This window comes from Helianthus annuus, chromosome 3, assembly GCF_002127325.2.
Source record: "Helianthus annuus cultivar XRQ/B chromosome 3, HanXRQr2.0-SUNRISE, whole genome shotgun sequence".
Lineage (NCBI taxonomy): Eukaryota > Viridiplantae > Streptophyta > Magnoliopsida > Asterales > Asteraceae > Helianthus > Helianthus annuus.
In genome coordinates, this window is record NC_035435.2 from 8,779,820 (window position 1) to 8,796,346 (window position 16,527).

The following is a 16,527-nucleotide window of genomic DNA, read 5'->3' on the forward strand; positions in this document are numbered from 1 at the left end:
GTGTGGAGACATGTGGAAGAGGTGTAATGGTGGTACGTCAACTAAGATGAAGAAGAGTTTTATGAAAATGGAGACGTATTCGAGGGTGAACATTACCTAATGGTTTAGATAAGATATAAATGAGAACGCCTTTACATCCTGAGTGAGAGTATTCTCTATATGTAAAAAGCTATAATGCTTCACATGCACTCACTTAACTAACCCACGAACACACCATCAATGCTCGATGAAACCTTCGCTATGCTTGAAGCGCAACTTCCTTTATAGGTGCGCCAAGGCTTAACAATCTAGGCCTTAGCCACATATCTTGAGATGCATATCTTACTAACACGTCACTAGCAGTAAGCAGTCCTACCAAGGCTTAACAAAGTAGTTAGCTTATTCATCACCTCATAGGTGCGTTCATAATCAAAGCCTCGGTTTGGCTCCACACTCAGGCTTAGAAGCCTTGAACTAACGGGCCATTTACGGGAAGACCCATTTTGGGCCCGACCCAAGTGTATCATCAAATACACTAGTTCTACAACAACCCATAACAATTAATCTAAAAACCCAGAAATCAGCCCATTTAACTAGCCCACAACCATACACATGAAAACCCCAAGAAATCAAAACAAAAGCCCATATACATATCACCAAACTCAAAAGCCCAAACCAATCTCCAAAACCTCCTAGATGCTTGTAAGTAAATTGTAATCGAACGTTACTATCCTACGCCTGACAAGTTTCACATCTTTCCATGCGCCACACACACACAAACACACACCACACCATTGTTTCTTTCTCTTTTTTACTCATCCATATATAAATAAAACCAACCCCATCTCATCAAAATTCGATCTTTTTTAATCTTTTGGGATTTTTTTCATAATCTTATTAATACCCACATCAATCAACAATCTGTCTACACAATCTTTCAATCAAAGGTATAATCTTTATCCCTTTTTGATGTTCTTGATTCTACTGTTTGAATACTGACATTTGTGCATTGATGGTGTTTGCTTTTTGATTATTGTTATTATTATTTGTGTTTTTTTTGGCCGATCGTTATTGTTTGGGTAGAATCTGATCTTGATTTCTGCAAGTGGGTTTGAAACTTTGAATCCAATAGATGTTATGAAGCAAGATTTTTTTTTTTTTTTTTTATGAAATTAAGTTTAGATGACTAAATATGCAGTTGGGGTTTCTTGATTATGTAAAAATAGAGGTGTTTGCAGATTGAGATCAGTTATTCTTTTTTTTTTTTTTTTTTAATTTGATTTATTTTTGATGTTTGGTATGTGTGTTTTTTCTGGATGAACTTGTATAAATGTGTTTGAATAATTTGATATAAAGTTGTTACTTTAAATCTCTGATTTGTATTTAATAATCAGTTTTCTTAATCCAGCTTCTTGTGTGATGATCATGATTTTTTTTTTTTTTTTTTTTTTTGATTTTTGACCCTAGATAGTTAGAAAATAATGATAATCGGTTTATCTAGACACTATAAAGACTGATAACGGTGCACTTAATATCGCGATAATTACGCTAAATGCACACCAAACACCCCTTAAGCTTCATTTAAAGGCAATGAAAATTTTCAAGATTTTCATTTCCTCTTGTGTGTAAAGAACCGAGATGGGGTCTAAAAAAATGGTAAATGGAGGTAAAATGGGAAATGATGTTATTGGATAAACCGGATTATCAAATTATCTCGATAATTGGATTTTAGTTGTTAAAAGAATTGCTTTACGTTTCTCGTTTGTTTTATAGATACGTTGATTGATGTTTTCTTGTTTGTTTTGCAGATATGTTGTACACAGCCTTTTGAGTTTGTGAAATATTTTATTTGTATCCACCATTGATCATATCTCGGGATAATTCGGTAACTTCACATTTACCTAAGTTATTAAAGTATAGTTACTTCAAAATTTCGTGATTTTTCGTGCTTGTTTGTAGATATGTTATCTAAAGTTATTTGACGTTGAAGAATATATATATTTATGCATGCAAAAAGATGCCTGATTTGAGACGTGGAGTTCGCCAATCTAAAAAAATCATTAACACTAATGATAACGATGATGATGTCGTTGTAGCCCCTACTCCTCGTCGTGGGACCCGCAGAGGGAAAGCTCAGACACCAAAAGCACCAATGCCGAGGCCAGCTGGTAGAGGTCGAGGGGGAAGAGCGACGAAACAAGATAAAAATGTTGAATTATTTGGTGGACGTGGCCCCCAGTTGAATTTGGATGCGGCACTTCGTGATCAATTGGTTGTGGGTGCGGAAAAAAATGTTGCTAATGGTGAGGAGGAAGGAAGCTCGGATCCAGTTCCTGAAAGGGTATTATTGTCGTTTTCTATTTTTATATGGTCTCACAAGATAAATGGAGTAAATTGTGTAGGGCAAGTAACAGGTCAAAATGATTTTGGATGAAAATGGTGATTTTTTTAGGAGTAAAGTATGGTCTCTGTTGTTTACCAAAATTTCGGATTTGGTCCCTAGCTTTCCAAAAGTACATGGATGGTCTCTGTGGTTTGCACTTTGTAACGTATTTAGTCCCCAACTTTTTCCAAAAGTACATGGATGGTCCCTGTGGTTTGCACTTTGTAACGTATTTAGTCCCCAACTTTCTCCAAAAGTACATGGATGGTCCCCAGAGGCGGATCTACCCTTCAAGAAGGGGTAACCTCCGTTACCCCTTGACGCTCCAATGGTAGTGTAAATTTAGTGTAAATTTTGGAAAAATTTAACGTTTTTTCGATTTTGTTACCCCTTTTCTTTGAAACGTTGCCCCTATAATAATTTTCTAGATCCGCCACTGAATTGGTCCCTGTGGTTTGCACTTTTTAATGCATTTAGTCCTTAACTTGGACATGCTAAAACTTTTTGATTTGTTGGTTGGGGACTAACGTTACAAAGTGCAAATCGCTGGGACCATCCGTGTACTTTTGGAAAGATAGGGACCAAATCTAAAATTTTGGTAAACCTCATGGACCATCCGTGTACTTTACTCTCTTTTAGTTATGGATAGGGAAACATTGGGTCACATTGGGTTGACAATAAACTTCTTTTGGTTACCTTCCACTTCTTTTATAAATAAGTAAAGTGTTCAATACAATAACGAAAACTGTATTATTACAATAATAATGTTATTTATTTGATTGTCGTTTTAGCTAAATGTCTCAATTTGACATCTTTGAGATGAAACACTCAAATCGACCCATTCATATATCATCAAAAACGCTAATTCTTGATTTTCAAAGTTTTTCTTGTTTCTCGTTTTTAATGCCATGCTTGAGTAATTATGTGTATGCAATTTTGCTTTGAATGCTTTTAGAGTAGAAAGACTTGTTTCTTGAAATATCCGAAGATTTGCTTGCCATTTTGGGCCTTGTGTGGATTAATTCGAATTAAAATCTCGAGGCGTTAAAGAAATTAGAGACGAAAATAATATATCTCACAAATTTAATATAATAGAGTATCTTTTCAATAGGCAAATGAATTAGCTAAAAAATGAAACTAGTAGAACGTGTCAACCTAATGTGTATCAAATGGCCACAATATACAAACACATTTCATTTACAAGAAATTATTTAAAATTACAAGAAATTATTTGATTATTTAAATAAGAGTAAAATGCCATTTTCGCATCTGGATTCAAAAGGTTTGAAATCTTGCCATTTTCATCCGACTCGTTAACTCCATCCATTTTTATCTGTTAAGTCAAGGGTATTTTTGCCTTTTTTGTTAACTCCATTTTGTTGATTATTTTTTCAGGTGCAGGTTGGCAATTCTCCTGCATACAAGTTAGAGAGAAAGTTAGGAAAAGGAGGTTTTGGTCAAGTTTATGTAGGTAGAAGGGTGACGGGTGGGTCGGGAAACACGGGGCCGGATGCTCTTGAGGTACATGCTATCGTCTTTTTTCTTCTCACAAACTCAAATTTTATTATTTGTCCTTATTTTTATTATTAATGTGGTTTATTTATATTGGGTATGATACATGGGTGTAGGTCGCTTTGAAGTTAGAGCATCGGAATGGAAAGGGGTGTAATTATGGTCCTCCTTACGAATGGCAAGTTTATAGGTATGTAACGTTTTCTTAGAATTGTCAAATTTTGGCGGGTTGGTTAAGGGTCAAAATGGGCACTTTTTTTTGTTGGATGGACATGCAAACACTATCTTAAATGTTAATAGATGATTTAAGTATCAAATATGATCACAAAATATATATATATATATATACATACATATATATATATATATATATATTTAGCAATAGGGATCTTGGATTTAAATAAACCTAACTTTCACCATTTGGCCTATAACACTCCCGACTTTCAACTTATTTTCCTCTGGCACTCCCAAACTAACTGAACCCTAACCTGGTGAGTTTTTTTTGCTGATGTGGCACTTGTTTAGTGACGTGGCATCTGACGTCAGCTAACTGGGTCAGGGTTCAGTTAGTTTGGGAGTGCCAGAGGAAAATAAGTTGAAAGTTGGGAGTGTTAGCGGCCAAATGGTGAAAGTTGGGGTTATTTAAATCCAATATCCGTTAGCTATAATAGTCTTTTTAATAAAAATGTACTTTTCAGACGACTTACGAGTTGTTTAACCCATTTGATTCTCATTTCTTTTTAAGCTATGTTAATTTTTATGTTATCCGTTTGACTTGCTTAATCCAAATCGGCCTATTTATAAGCAAATGGGTTGAAACCGTCATATCTACGTTTTTGTTTATGCTTCTTGAATCTCATTTAGTACAACAAACCCTCATTTCTTATTAATGTTTTTATTCTTGTGAAGTAATCTTAATGGTTGTTACGGACTTCCAATGGTCCACCACAAAGGCCGCCAAGGAGACTATTATATCCTTGTAAGTTTTCCACTTTTCTTCTATTTTATTTTATTTTATTTTATTTTATATGGAGTTTCTAAAAATCTCTAAAATTTAATCTCTCTATTTTTGTTTTAGGTTATGGACAAACTAGGCCCGAGTTTGTGGGACGTGTGGAACTCTAACAACCAAACGTACAAGAAAATATACCTTTTCACATAAGTTTTCGTGATTTTTTTTTCTTTGGCATTTTAATTATCAAATTAAATATATATATTTTTACTATTGGCAGTCTCTCGGAAGAAATGGTTGCTTGTATAGCAGTGGAGTCTTTATCGATATTAGAGCAGCTTCACTTAAGAGGGTACTCCTATTGTTGTACCTCACTTATACATAAACTTTTATAATAAACAATGAATTTTGAGCCCATTTCATGTATATCCTTTTAAAACAAAAAAATTATATATATTTTTAAATTTTTAGCATCATGCTTACCTTTTCGAAAACTAAAAATATTATATCTACCCATTTCAAAGTAAATAATAGAATCAGTTACTTGTAATGGCCTGTTACATTGAATAACGAAGTAAAGGTTATGCACTAAGATCATGGTTTTAAAAAACGTTTGAGGCGTGCGCCTCAAGGCGCGCCTCGAGGCGAAACGGCCAAAAAACGTGTCTGAGGCGCGCCTCATGATGTTTTTAATGTATAGGCTGAGGCGCTAAGAAAGCTGCGCCTCATGGGATTTTGGTAGTTATTTTTGATGTTTTTGACTTTTTGTGTCAATTTCAAGCATTTCATGTCTTTTTAAGTGTGTTTTTGATGATTTTGATGAATCTGATGATGAAATTAGTTATTATTATTATTTTTATAAAATATATAATTTTTATATTTATTTATTAATACCGCCTCGGCCTTGCGCCTCATTTCGCCTCGAGGCTTACGCCTCGTGAGGCGAAGGGAGAACGCCTCGAAACTCGTTTCCGTTCTTTTAAACCTTGACTAAGATGATTTAATATAATACCGGTGTTTTCCTTGTCGTATTTAGTGAGACAAACTGTTATAAGTAACTGATTTATATTATTACTACGAAACTGAGACATATAGTTTTTAGTGTTTTATAAGTGTAAGAATGATAATATGAAATTTAGACGGATATATTTGAAATTTAAACCTTTTAAAAGGATACATATGAAGTTAAGTATAATTTAATACTCTAATATATGTGACGGTTTGATCGTTATTGTTTCTCAGTTTTGTTCATGGAGATGTGAAGCCAGAAAATTTTTTACTTGGTCAGCCCGGGACACCCAATGAGAAAAAGTTGTATTTAGTTGATCTTGGTTTAGGTATTTTTTTTCATTTATTATTTTTTTATTTAAGTTCATGTTTTATACATATTCTGGATGAGGTTTATAACGGGTCTATTGTTTAATCGAAATTATTTCAGCTTCAAAATGGAGGGACACTTCTTCGGGTAATCATGTTGACTATGACCAAAAGCCTGATGTGTTCAGGTAATTAATTGTTTTACGATCGTTCTATGATGCGCCATATGTTTTTTTAAGAGTAAATTTTCATTTTCGTGTTCACGAGGATTAGCCACTTTTGCTACTTTCATCCAAAGGTTTGTGTTTTTCGCATCTGGGCCCTTGTGGTTTCAAAATCTTGCCATTTTCGTCCCTAGGGTTTGGCAATTTATTGCGACTTTCGTCCCTCGAGGTTTGCCCTCTGGGACGAGAATGACCAGATTTTGAAACCACGTGGACCCAGATGCGAAAAAACAAACCTTTGGATGAAAGTCGCAAAAGTGACCAAACCTCAGGGCGGAAAATGACAATTTACTCTTTTTTTAAAAGTATCGTGTCTTTGAAATAACTCCTTCATTAAATATCTAGCACTCAAAAGAATTAATTAACAAAATGGGATTTCTTTCTTAACGATAAAAAACTGGTGTCTATTTTATCTTTTATTTGTTGATAACTTTCCTATAAATGTCACATTTTTTTATATATAGGGGAACGGTACGTTACGCAAGTGTACATGCACATTTAGGAAGAACAGGAAGCAGAAGAGATGATCTTGAATCTTTGGCTTATACATTGATATTTCTCCTTAAAGGGAAACTTCCGTGGCAAGGTTTCATTGTGAGTTCATTTCATATTTATTAAGTTATTCAAGTTTTCAATTTTTTTTCCCGAAAGTGGGACCCAATCATTAGTTTATTATTAATCTCCGGCGGAAACGTTTTCAAACCATTTTTTCTATGGTCCAATTATATACAACTGGTTATCTAGATATGATTAAAGTACACGGATGGTCCTTGTAGTTTTACTAAAATTTTGGATTTGGTCTCTAGCTTTCTAAAAGTTCACAGATGGTCCCGGGGTTTGCACTTTGTAACGCATTTAGTCCCCAACTTTTACCAAATGTACATGGATGGTCCCTGTGGTTTGCACTTTGTAACGCATTTAGTCCCCAACTTTTTCCAAACGTACATGGATGGTCCCTGTGGTTTGCACTTTGTAACGCATTTAGTCCTTAACTCGGACATGCTAAAAACTTTAGATTTGTTGGTTGGGGACTAAATGTGTTACAAAGTGCAAACCACAGGGACCAATCGTGTACTTTTGAAAAGCCAGGTACCAAATCCAAAATTTTGGTAAACCACAGGAACCATCAGTGTCTCTTACTCTTATGATTATTAAATATCACAAATCACGTCTAAATGTATACTTCAAACACCACTCTAATGTTTCAAACAAAAACTTATCAAAAAATTACGGAAAATGTATTAAATTTATGACGTCATGTTTTAATTATGTTTTTGCAGGGCGATAACAAAGGGTTCCTTGTTTGTAGAAAGAAGATGGCGACGTCTCCCGATCATCTTTGTTACTTTTGTCCTTCACCATTTAAAGAGTTTCTTGAAGTGGTGACAAGTTTAAAATTTGATGAAGAACCTAATTACTCGAAGCTTATCGCATTGTTCGAAAATTGTCTGGTTTCTAATGCCTCTTTGCGTCCATTGCGAATTGACGGTGCCCTAAAGGTTCGTTTTTTATGATTAATTTGTATTTTAGTAATTAATGGTTTATTGGGTGGTTCGGGTGGGTTACGTACAATTTTGAAGTACGGGCCAAAACAAGTCATATTGGGCTCACAAGTAAACTATCTTTTTATGAATAATTAGTGTGTCAATACGAATGTGATTGCATTTTTTTATTTCAATAATAAATTAAGTTTTTGAATAGGATGATTTGTGAGGTGTTCAATGCATATACAATTTGAGTGACTTTTGACCCATTTGTGAGGTGTTCAATGCATAACAATCTTTTTTTTTTTATTATTTGTTAGATCTTTTACGTTTTAACGAATCTTGTATCAAGTATGACTACAAATTTTATTATTTTGATTATAATTTAGTTTATTAAGTGTTTGAGTAAACTGCCATTTTGGTCCCTGAGGTTTGGTTACTTTTACCACTTTAGTCCAAAACTCAAACCTTTTGCATCTGGGTCCCTGTGGTTTCAGTTTTATTGCCATTTTGGTCCAAAAATGAAATCAGGTCATACTTATACTTGTCTTATAAAATCCTGCAATTTTGTCATTTTCCTTAGGGGCAAATCAGGTCATATTTGTCTTATAAAATATGGTATTTATTTATAAAAAAGAAATGATCATTTTGCCCCTGCGTAAAATGACAAAATAACAGGATTTTATAAGACAAATATGACCTGATTTCATTTTTGGACCAAAATGGCAATAAAGCTGAAACCACAGGGACCAGATGCAAAAAAGTTTGAGTTTTGGACTAAAGTGGCAAAATTGACCAAACCATAGGGACCAAAATGGCAGTTTACTCTAAGTGTTTTATGCATTAAAATAAAATTTATTCGAGTTTTAACTCTCTTCTAGCTAAATAGTTTACTTTTACTTGTTGATAAAACACGACCCGAATAAAAATCTAGTTCTAGTGTAAGGGATATTTTTTATATAATGTTATTTGTTTGTGTGTTTTATTTAGGTGGGGCAAAAGAGGGGAAGGTTACTTAGTAATTTGGAAGACACTCAGCCTAGGAAGAAAATCAGGCTCGGGATTCCCGCTAATCAGTGGATTTCCGTTTATTCATCAAGAACACCAATGAAACAAAGGTATGATGTCACTTATGTTTTCGTGAAATATAATAATCATTTTCAATTAAAATTGAATAAAGTACACGGGTTTTCCAAAATTTTGGATTTGGTCCCTAGCTTTTCAAAAGTACACAGATGGTCCCTGTGGTTTGCACTTTGTAATGCATTTAGTCCCCAACCAACAAATCTAAAGGTTTCAGGAGGTCCAAGTTAGGGACTAAATGCGTTACAAAGTGCAAACCACAACGACCATCCATGTACTTTTGGCAAAAGTTGGGGACTAAATGCGTTACAAAGTGCAAATGACCGGGACCATCTGTTGACTTTTGGTAAGCTAGGGATCAAATCCAAAATTTTGGAAAATCATAGGGACTATCCATGTACTTTTGGCAAAAGTTGGGGACTAAATGCGTTACAAAGTGCAAACGACCGGGACCATCTGTTGACTTTTGGTAAGCTAGGGATCAAATCCAAAATTTTGGAAACTCATAGGGATTAGGGACTATCCATGTACTTTACTCATTAAAATTTCAGTGGGATATTTCTACATTTTAGTTAGTTTGAAGATAGAAAAAAGAAGAGTATTTTCTTCCATATTTGGCAGAATTTTGATAAAATATACATGTAAAATATTTCTAAGACTTTCTTCTAGTGTATCGCTAAATATGAAATGGCACCTGCTATTTCATCGCTATTGCTACGTAGCATATAGGTAGCTTGTCGCTATTGACAACCTCGAATGGAATTGATCTTAGTACATTGCTTTGTAATATTCCATATTTATAAATCATTTCTATGTATATATGTATAATTATATTTATAAATGGTAGGTACTATTACAATGTAAGGGATTCAAGACTACACCAACATGTGGAACAAGGGAAAAACGATGGGCTTTACGTTAGCTGTGTAGCATCATCCCAGAATCTATGGGCCGTCATCATGGATGCCGGGACTGGGTTCACTTCACAAGTTTATGAAATTTCCCCCGTCTTTTTACGCAAGGTAATATACATTGCTTTTATGCCTTCCTCTTATATTCTATGTGCAATAAACTATAGGTAGCGTAATGGGTGGTTTAGTTGGATTAATGAGTCAAAAGGGTATAATTTTATATAATTTGGGTTGACCATTGATATTAATTTCCGCCTTTACAATACACATTTGAATGCTTTTTTGTATGTATTTAAGGAGTGGATAATGGAACAATGGGAGAAGAATTATTACATTACGTCACTTGCGGGTGCATCAAATGGTACTGCCTTGGTTGTAATGTCCAAGGGTAAGTTCTATTCTTTGATTCTTTCCGTTTCTTTTTTTTAGAATAAAATGTCATTTTTGTCCCTGAGGTTTGGCTAGTTTTGCGACTTTCATCCAAAGGTTTGTTTTTCCGCATCTGGATCCAAAAGGTTTGAAATCTTGTCGTTTTCATCCGGATCGTTTACTCCATACATTTTTCTCCGTTAAGTCAGGGGTATTTCCGTCTTTTTTGCTAACTTAAAGGGCAACTCGGTCTTTTTCACTTTATGTAAAAAGACTGAATACCCCTGAAAAAGACCAAATTGCCCTTTAATTTAACAAAAAAGACGGAAACACCCTGACTTAACGGAGAAAAATGTATGGAGTAAACGATCCGGATGAAAACGACAAGATTTCAAACCTTTTGGATCCAGATGCAGGAAAACAAACCTTTGAACGAAAGTCGCAAAACAGGCCAAACCTTAGGGACAAAAATGGTATTTTACCCTTTTTTTGTTGAGTCGAACTTTTGCTAAGAGTCAAGAATATGAATTTCCAAAAATACGGTTGTTATAGTTTTTGTTTTTAACCATCATTAGGGACAACATATACACAACAATCATACAAAGTGAGTGAAGTTTTTCCATTCAAATGGATCAACAAGAAATGGAAGGAGGGCTTTTTGGTCACTTCAATGACCACTTCGGGGAATAAATGGGGCATCGTGATGTCTCGTGATACACAATATTCTAATCAGGTATATTTCAAATTGGATTTATAGTTTATACCTGCTTGTCAAATGTCTATAGTACCCTTTAGTTACAACATACAAAGGACAACTATAAATAAAAGCTTATGGACTTTTGTTGAATTTGCACATAAGTCGTTTGACGATATTTTTGCAAGATTAAATTCTTGGACTTTTACAACCTTACAAAAAGGTCCTTTTTATAAAGTTTTATAAAGTTTAGGGACTTAATCATGCAAAAAGGCACCTTTTCATTTGATTTTTAAGAAGTTTAAAAGATTTTGTTATGCAAAAAAGGACCTTTTTTATCTAAAGATAAGTTTTTAGAGTTAAGGTATTTTTATTTATTTAAAAGTGAGTTAATTACATAGTTAGTCCCTGCGGTTTGCACAATGTAACATACTTGGGTACTAATAGTTTAAAATCACATTTTAAGGTATTAACTTTTCATTTTGTAACGTTCGGAGGTATTAACGTTATTTGTAGGTTTAAAATCACATTCTGTTAGTACTTAAGTATGTTATTTTGTGCAAACCATAGGGACTAACTATGTTAATACCTAAGAAGTTAATACCTCCAAACGTTACAAAATGAAAAGTTAATACCCTAGAAGGTGATTTTAAACTATTAGTACCTAAGTATGCTATTTTGTGCAAACCACAGGGACTAACTATGTAACTAACTCTTTAAAAGTTAAGTGATTTATCATTTTTAATATGATTATTGACTTGGATAATAAAAAAAATCCTTCATAATTTTAGTCACCCACCCTTAATTGATTATTGCAACATCAAATGGCAATAATCACTTTAAAGGCCCAATAATTCTTTTAATAATGCCAAGGGGCAACTAGGTAATTATGACATAAAAATTTCTAAATAGTAAAGAGATTTTGTGAACCTCAAATCAACCCTATTTTCAATGAGGAGATAATGTGCAAACAAAAAGTGATATATACACAAAAGAGTAAATTACGTTTTTGACCCCTGTGGTTATATCACTTTTACTATATTAGCCCAAAATAAGAATTTTTAACATATCTGCCCCCATGGTCTATATAACTAACCATTTTGGCCCCTAAGTCTAACCATTTTGGCCCCCATGATCTCTAGACTTAGGGGCCAAAATGGTTAGTTATAGAGACCATGGAGGCAGATATGTTAAAAATTCTTGTTTTGGGCTAATATAGTAAAAGTGATGTAACCACAGGGGTCAAAAACGTAATTTACTCTACACAAAAAGTATTCCCTTTGTTGCGTTTAATTCTTATTTTGTTGCGTAAAAGTAAAACCACCTCCTTTCAAAGTGATTATTGCAACTTAACGAACGAGAATAGGAATCAGATAATCAGTTAGATAAAGCTAACAATGCCAATTATAGATAATCGGAACGATAATCCGTTTTTGTCAACGCAAAAAAGTGATTAAATTGCAACGAAGTGATTAGTTGACGCAAATCCAAACTTCCTTTAAATATCTCAACGATGCGGAGCGTTTTGGTAATTAAAACATGAATATTTTTCTCAAAAGATTCAAAACTTGCAGGTTGTGGAGCTTGATTTTCTATATCCCAGTGAAGGGATTCATAGAAGATGGGAAAACGGGTACCGAATCACATCGGCTGCTGCCACTGAAGATCAAGCCGCTTTTATTCTTAGTACTTCCAAAAGGAGACTTCAAGATGTTACTCAAGAAACACTTAGGACTACCACTTTTCCTTGTACACATGTTAAGGTATTAATGTTTTCGGATTTTCTGAAATTTTTAAATAGCAAATGTGAAAAATGATCCTACGGATTTCTGCTGAATTCACACATAAAAAGTTATAAAAGCTAGGCGAAAAGGTGGTTTTAATAAATTTTAGGGACTTAAGTATGCTAAAAAGGAGGACGTATTCTTTGAGTTTTTATAAGGAGTTAATTACTGTTTTCGTCCCTATGGTTTGTCAAAAATCACTTTTTCGGTCCATTAGTTTAAAAATTGTGATTTTAGTCCCTGTGGTTTCACTTTCGTAACTATTTCAGTCCCTGTGGTTTCACTTTCGTAACCATTTCAATCCATTTATTCTGTAAGTACAGGGACTGAAATGGTTACGAAAGTGAAACCACAGGGACTGAAATCGCAATTTTAAACTAATGGACTGAAATAGTAATTTTTGACAAACCACAGGGATGAAAACAGTAATTAACTCTTTTATAAGTTTATGGATTTAATCATGCAAGAAATGACATATTTGTTAAAGAGTAAAGTACACAGATGGTCCCTGTGGTTGACCAAGACTTCGGATTTGATCCCTAGCTTTTCAACAGTACAAGGATGGTTCCTATGGTTTGCACTTTGTAATGCGTTTACTCCTCAACTTTTGTCAAAAGTACATGGATGGTCCCTATGGTTTGCACTTTGTAACGCATTTAGTCCTTAACTTAGACCTGTTAAAACTTGAAACCTTTAAATTTGTTACAAAGGGCAAACCACAGGGACCATCCATGTACTTTTGAAAATCTAGGGACCAAATCCAAAATTTTGGTTAACCACGGGAACCATTCGTGTACTTTACTCTTTGTTAAAATAAAGTTTGAGGAACCGTTCTTAGAACTGGACCGGCTAAATAACCGGTACGGTTGAGTACTTTTGGACCCGACCTAAAAAAAGTTTTGTTTTGTTTTTTTTTTTTTTTTTTTTTTTTTTTTTTTTTTTTTTACAAATTCTCATATACTCGGGCTCCATATTTTGTTTATTCTAACCTTCATATTGTGTTGACATTGCAAATCCACACCAAAAGATAAATTAGATTCATATTTTATTTTTTAGTTAGGGGCTGTTTGGCAACTTTTGAATGGTTAAGTGCTGAACTAGTAAGATGTCTGAACCATTAAGTGCTGAACGAGTAAGAGGTCTGAACCATTAAGAGCCAGTATAATGCTTAACCCTTCAGAGGCAAATGTCTGACCAATTCAGATTAGAGGTCTTAACCGTTCAGACTTTGTATAATACTTAATCATTCAGAGGCAAATGTCTGAACCATTCAGACATTTACTCACGAAACAAACAATCTGAACCATTAAGTATTGAACCAGTAAGAGGAACCATTAAGAGCCTCATTAAGAGGTAAACAAACAGCCCCTTAGTTAGATGTGTGTGTAAATTATAAATTATTTATGGTGTCATTTGGTTCTTTAAACCAGGTGGCTGTCCGGTTATGAAAACATTGGTTAAAAAATTTAATCATGTGAAAATAAAATCCAGGGGGTTATGTGTAAATTTAGAGAAATCCTATGGGGTATATCTGACATTTGCTCTTTTTCAAAATAAAATCTTGCAAATATTTATAAAAAAAAAAAACAGATAGATATTGGAAATTATAAGATGGACAATATGATACACAAATATCAGGCTTCGGTAGAGGTGGTAAATTAGGTGTGGTGTGCGGGTAATTTAATGAGTATAATAGGGGGCGGTTTGAGCGGGTTAGATAACGAGTCAAAACAGGTTTGGGTATATTTATTGACTGATTAACTTGTTTTATATTTTTTTTTGTAGGAAAAATGGTCAAAGAATTTGTACATAGCATCCATCTGTTACGGGAGAACCGTATCTTGAAATTTGCAAGAATTTTTTTGGTGGTACGTATAACGTGTGGATAAACTGATTTTGATTTAGACAAGTTACACAACATATTATTTAAGAACGAAACTAAGATTGTTTATTTAACCATATTTTAAGACCTTTTACCCGTATTTTCAATTTAATAAACTACTAATAATAAATATATAATTCTTGGAGCTTTTTCTGTAAGGCCATCCATATATGGAAACTACTTTAATGAAGTTATACCAAACAAGTATGCATTGTGTTTTACTCGTATAAAATCCGGCCAAAACATGTTTGATGACTAAAATGCCCTTAAATCTTTTAACACGTCGGTAGTTTTTTACTTTACTATATAGAACGGGTGACCAATGGTACCCTTGTCTTCACCAATTTAAAAAAAAACATGTTCATCATGTTACATGTTTATGGCTAAGATTTGGTATACAAAGGAAACAAGATCCATACGAGTGGCCAATAAAGTAGTTTCAATATATGAAGAGTTGTATGACCTTTTCATACACTATGGTGGTGTTTGTTTTTTAAGAGGTAAAATGTTTGCAGTCTGCGGACCACATCTGCAGACATCTGTAGAAGAAGAGGTGGACTAAACCTCTGTAGTCTGCAAGAACTAGGTTGTTTGTTTTTTAATGTATGTAGACTTCTAAAATAAACTAGTGGTGGTGTACGGACCATGGTTGTGGGTGGTGGACGGTGGTGGTGGTGGTGGGTGGTGGTGTTTAACCCTTTACAGACCTTAGAAGATCTTAGAAGTGGTTGGGTCAAGTCTGCACCAAGAAGAGTTCGCGCAGACTTTTTTAATGAAACGTCTTTGGAAAATATACAGTCTGCAGATGGCAATGTCTGTGCGTGCTCTGCGCGGCGCAGAAAGAAGAGCCTGCACAGATCTTTTTTGGAAAAACAAACACCACCTATGTGACTATCACAATTATCTATGATTAAAAAAACAATTTAATATCATACGACTAAAATATATAAAATTAAATCCTAACAATCATTAGTTTATTAATTAACAAGCATTTGCCGAACACTCAAGTTATATAGTTTAGTTTGTCACATGGTTCGACCTGTTAAGACATTTCGGTCCATTACTTATAGGACATTTCTTGTTCTTGCACCTAACTTTCTCCATTATTATTTCACAGGGCGATTGTGGCGATCCTACAAACTGAAATATGCACAGAAAACTTCCCATTACGCCTTCCCTTTCGATGAGGGTATCAAATGTCTGCTCAAAATGATGTCGTTTAGCCGCCTTCCCGTCACCCGTTTCTTGAGAAAAAGTGATTTGACTTAAAGTCAACGTTTCTGGACCCTTTTATATTAAGAAAAAAAAGAAAGATCCGTAATTTATACTCTGTTGTTGTCGCGAAGAAGAAAGGGTTTTGTTTCAGCACCCCTATCTCTTTCGGGTTTGGTGGTGTGTAGTAAGTATATGGTGTATAGTTGCTAAACTTTGGGAGTCTAAACTGGTGGTCAAAACTAAAATGTGTGTTGTTTAATGACTTGATATTGTAATGCAAGAAATGGTGAAGAGATTTATACTATTCTTGCTGAATTGATCCTTTTTCATGGGAAAATGTTAATGGGCCATGTTTGTGGGCCCGCGGGTGCAAAGCGGCGCATTGACATGAAAAGTTTATCTTGTTTTGTTTTTTTGCATATCAAGACCATTCACTATTTCTTGAAGCTCGATCTCTCCCTCGACGACCTGTTAACATATAAAATATAGTTTATTTTATGTTTTTGCATATTAAGCTTGCCTGGATGAACCATATAGACAAGAGAAACCATGAACCAGAAAGTTTGTCCCACCCATAGTTGTCAATAGCGGTCGCTATGGTTGCTATAGCAAATAACGTAACGTATAGGTTGAAGGTCGCTACAGGGTATGTGGCCATAAATAGTGGGATTTTAGGTTTTGTTAAATATACATGTAAAATATCGTATATATTAGGGTATTTTGATATAATATACATAT

General features: G+C 34.3%; 1 protein-coding gene across 2 annotated transcripts; it reads left to right on the top strand.

Annotated features, from left to right (window-relative positions):
• Positions 1-714: 714 nt before the first annotated feature.
• Positions 715-16,118, top strand: LOC110928593 (casein kinase 1-like protein HD16). Of its 2 annotated transcripts, none has more exons than XM_022171612.2 (19): positions 715-926; positions 1,788-1,864; positions 1,939-2,320; positions 3,758-3,883; positions 3,991-4,064; positions 4,784-4,853; positions 4,953-5,008; positions 5,107-5,178; positions 6,069-6,163; positions 6,265-6,331; positions 6,832-6,961; positions 7,648-7,866; positions 8,842-8,969; positions 9,782-9,956; positions 10,143-10,233; positions 10,790-10,947; positions 12,483-12,671; positions 14,478-14,560; positions 15,692-16,118. In XM_022171612.2, exons 3-18 carry the CDS (start codon positions 1,997-1,999, stop codon positions 14,535-14,537), a joined length of 2,034 nt encoding a protein of 677 aa, XP_022027304.1. In that variant the 5' UTR covers positions 715-926; positions 1,788-1,864; positions 1,939-1,996; the 3' UTR covers positions 14,538-14,560; positions 15,692-16,118. The 2 variants fall into 2 exon arrangements, with proteins under 2 accessions (XP_022027304.1, XP_022027305.1); XM_022171613.2 differs by having other exon boundaries at positions 2,076-2,320.
• The last annotated feature ends 409 nt before the right edge of the window (positions 16,119-16,527 follow it).

Excerpts from the sequence above, each read along its gene's own strand:
- LOC110928593 (XM_022171612.2), top strand. The coding sequence starts at position 1,997 with ATGCCTGATTTGAGACGTGGAGTTCGCCAATCTAAAAAAATCATTAAC. Across the intron at positions 7,867-8,841 it reads GAATTGACGGTGCCCTAAAG|GTGGGGCAAAAGAGGGGAAG; the intron begins GTTCGTTTTTTA and ends TGTTTTATTTAG. Across the intron at positions 10,234-10,789 it reads CTTGGTTGTAATGTCCAAGG|GGACAACATATACACAACAA; the intron begins GTAAGTTCTATT and ends AACCATCATTAG.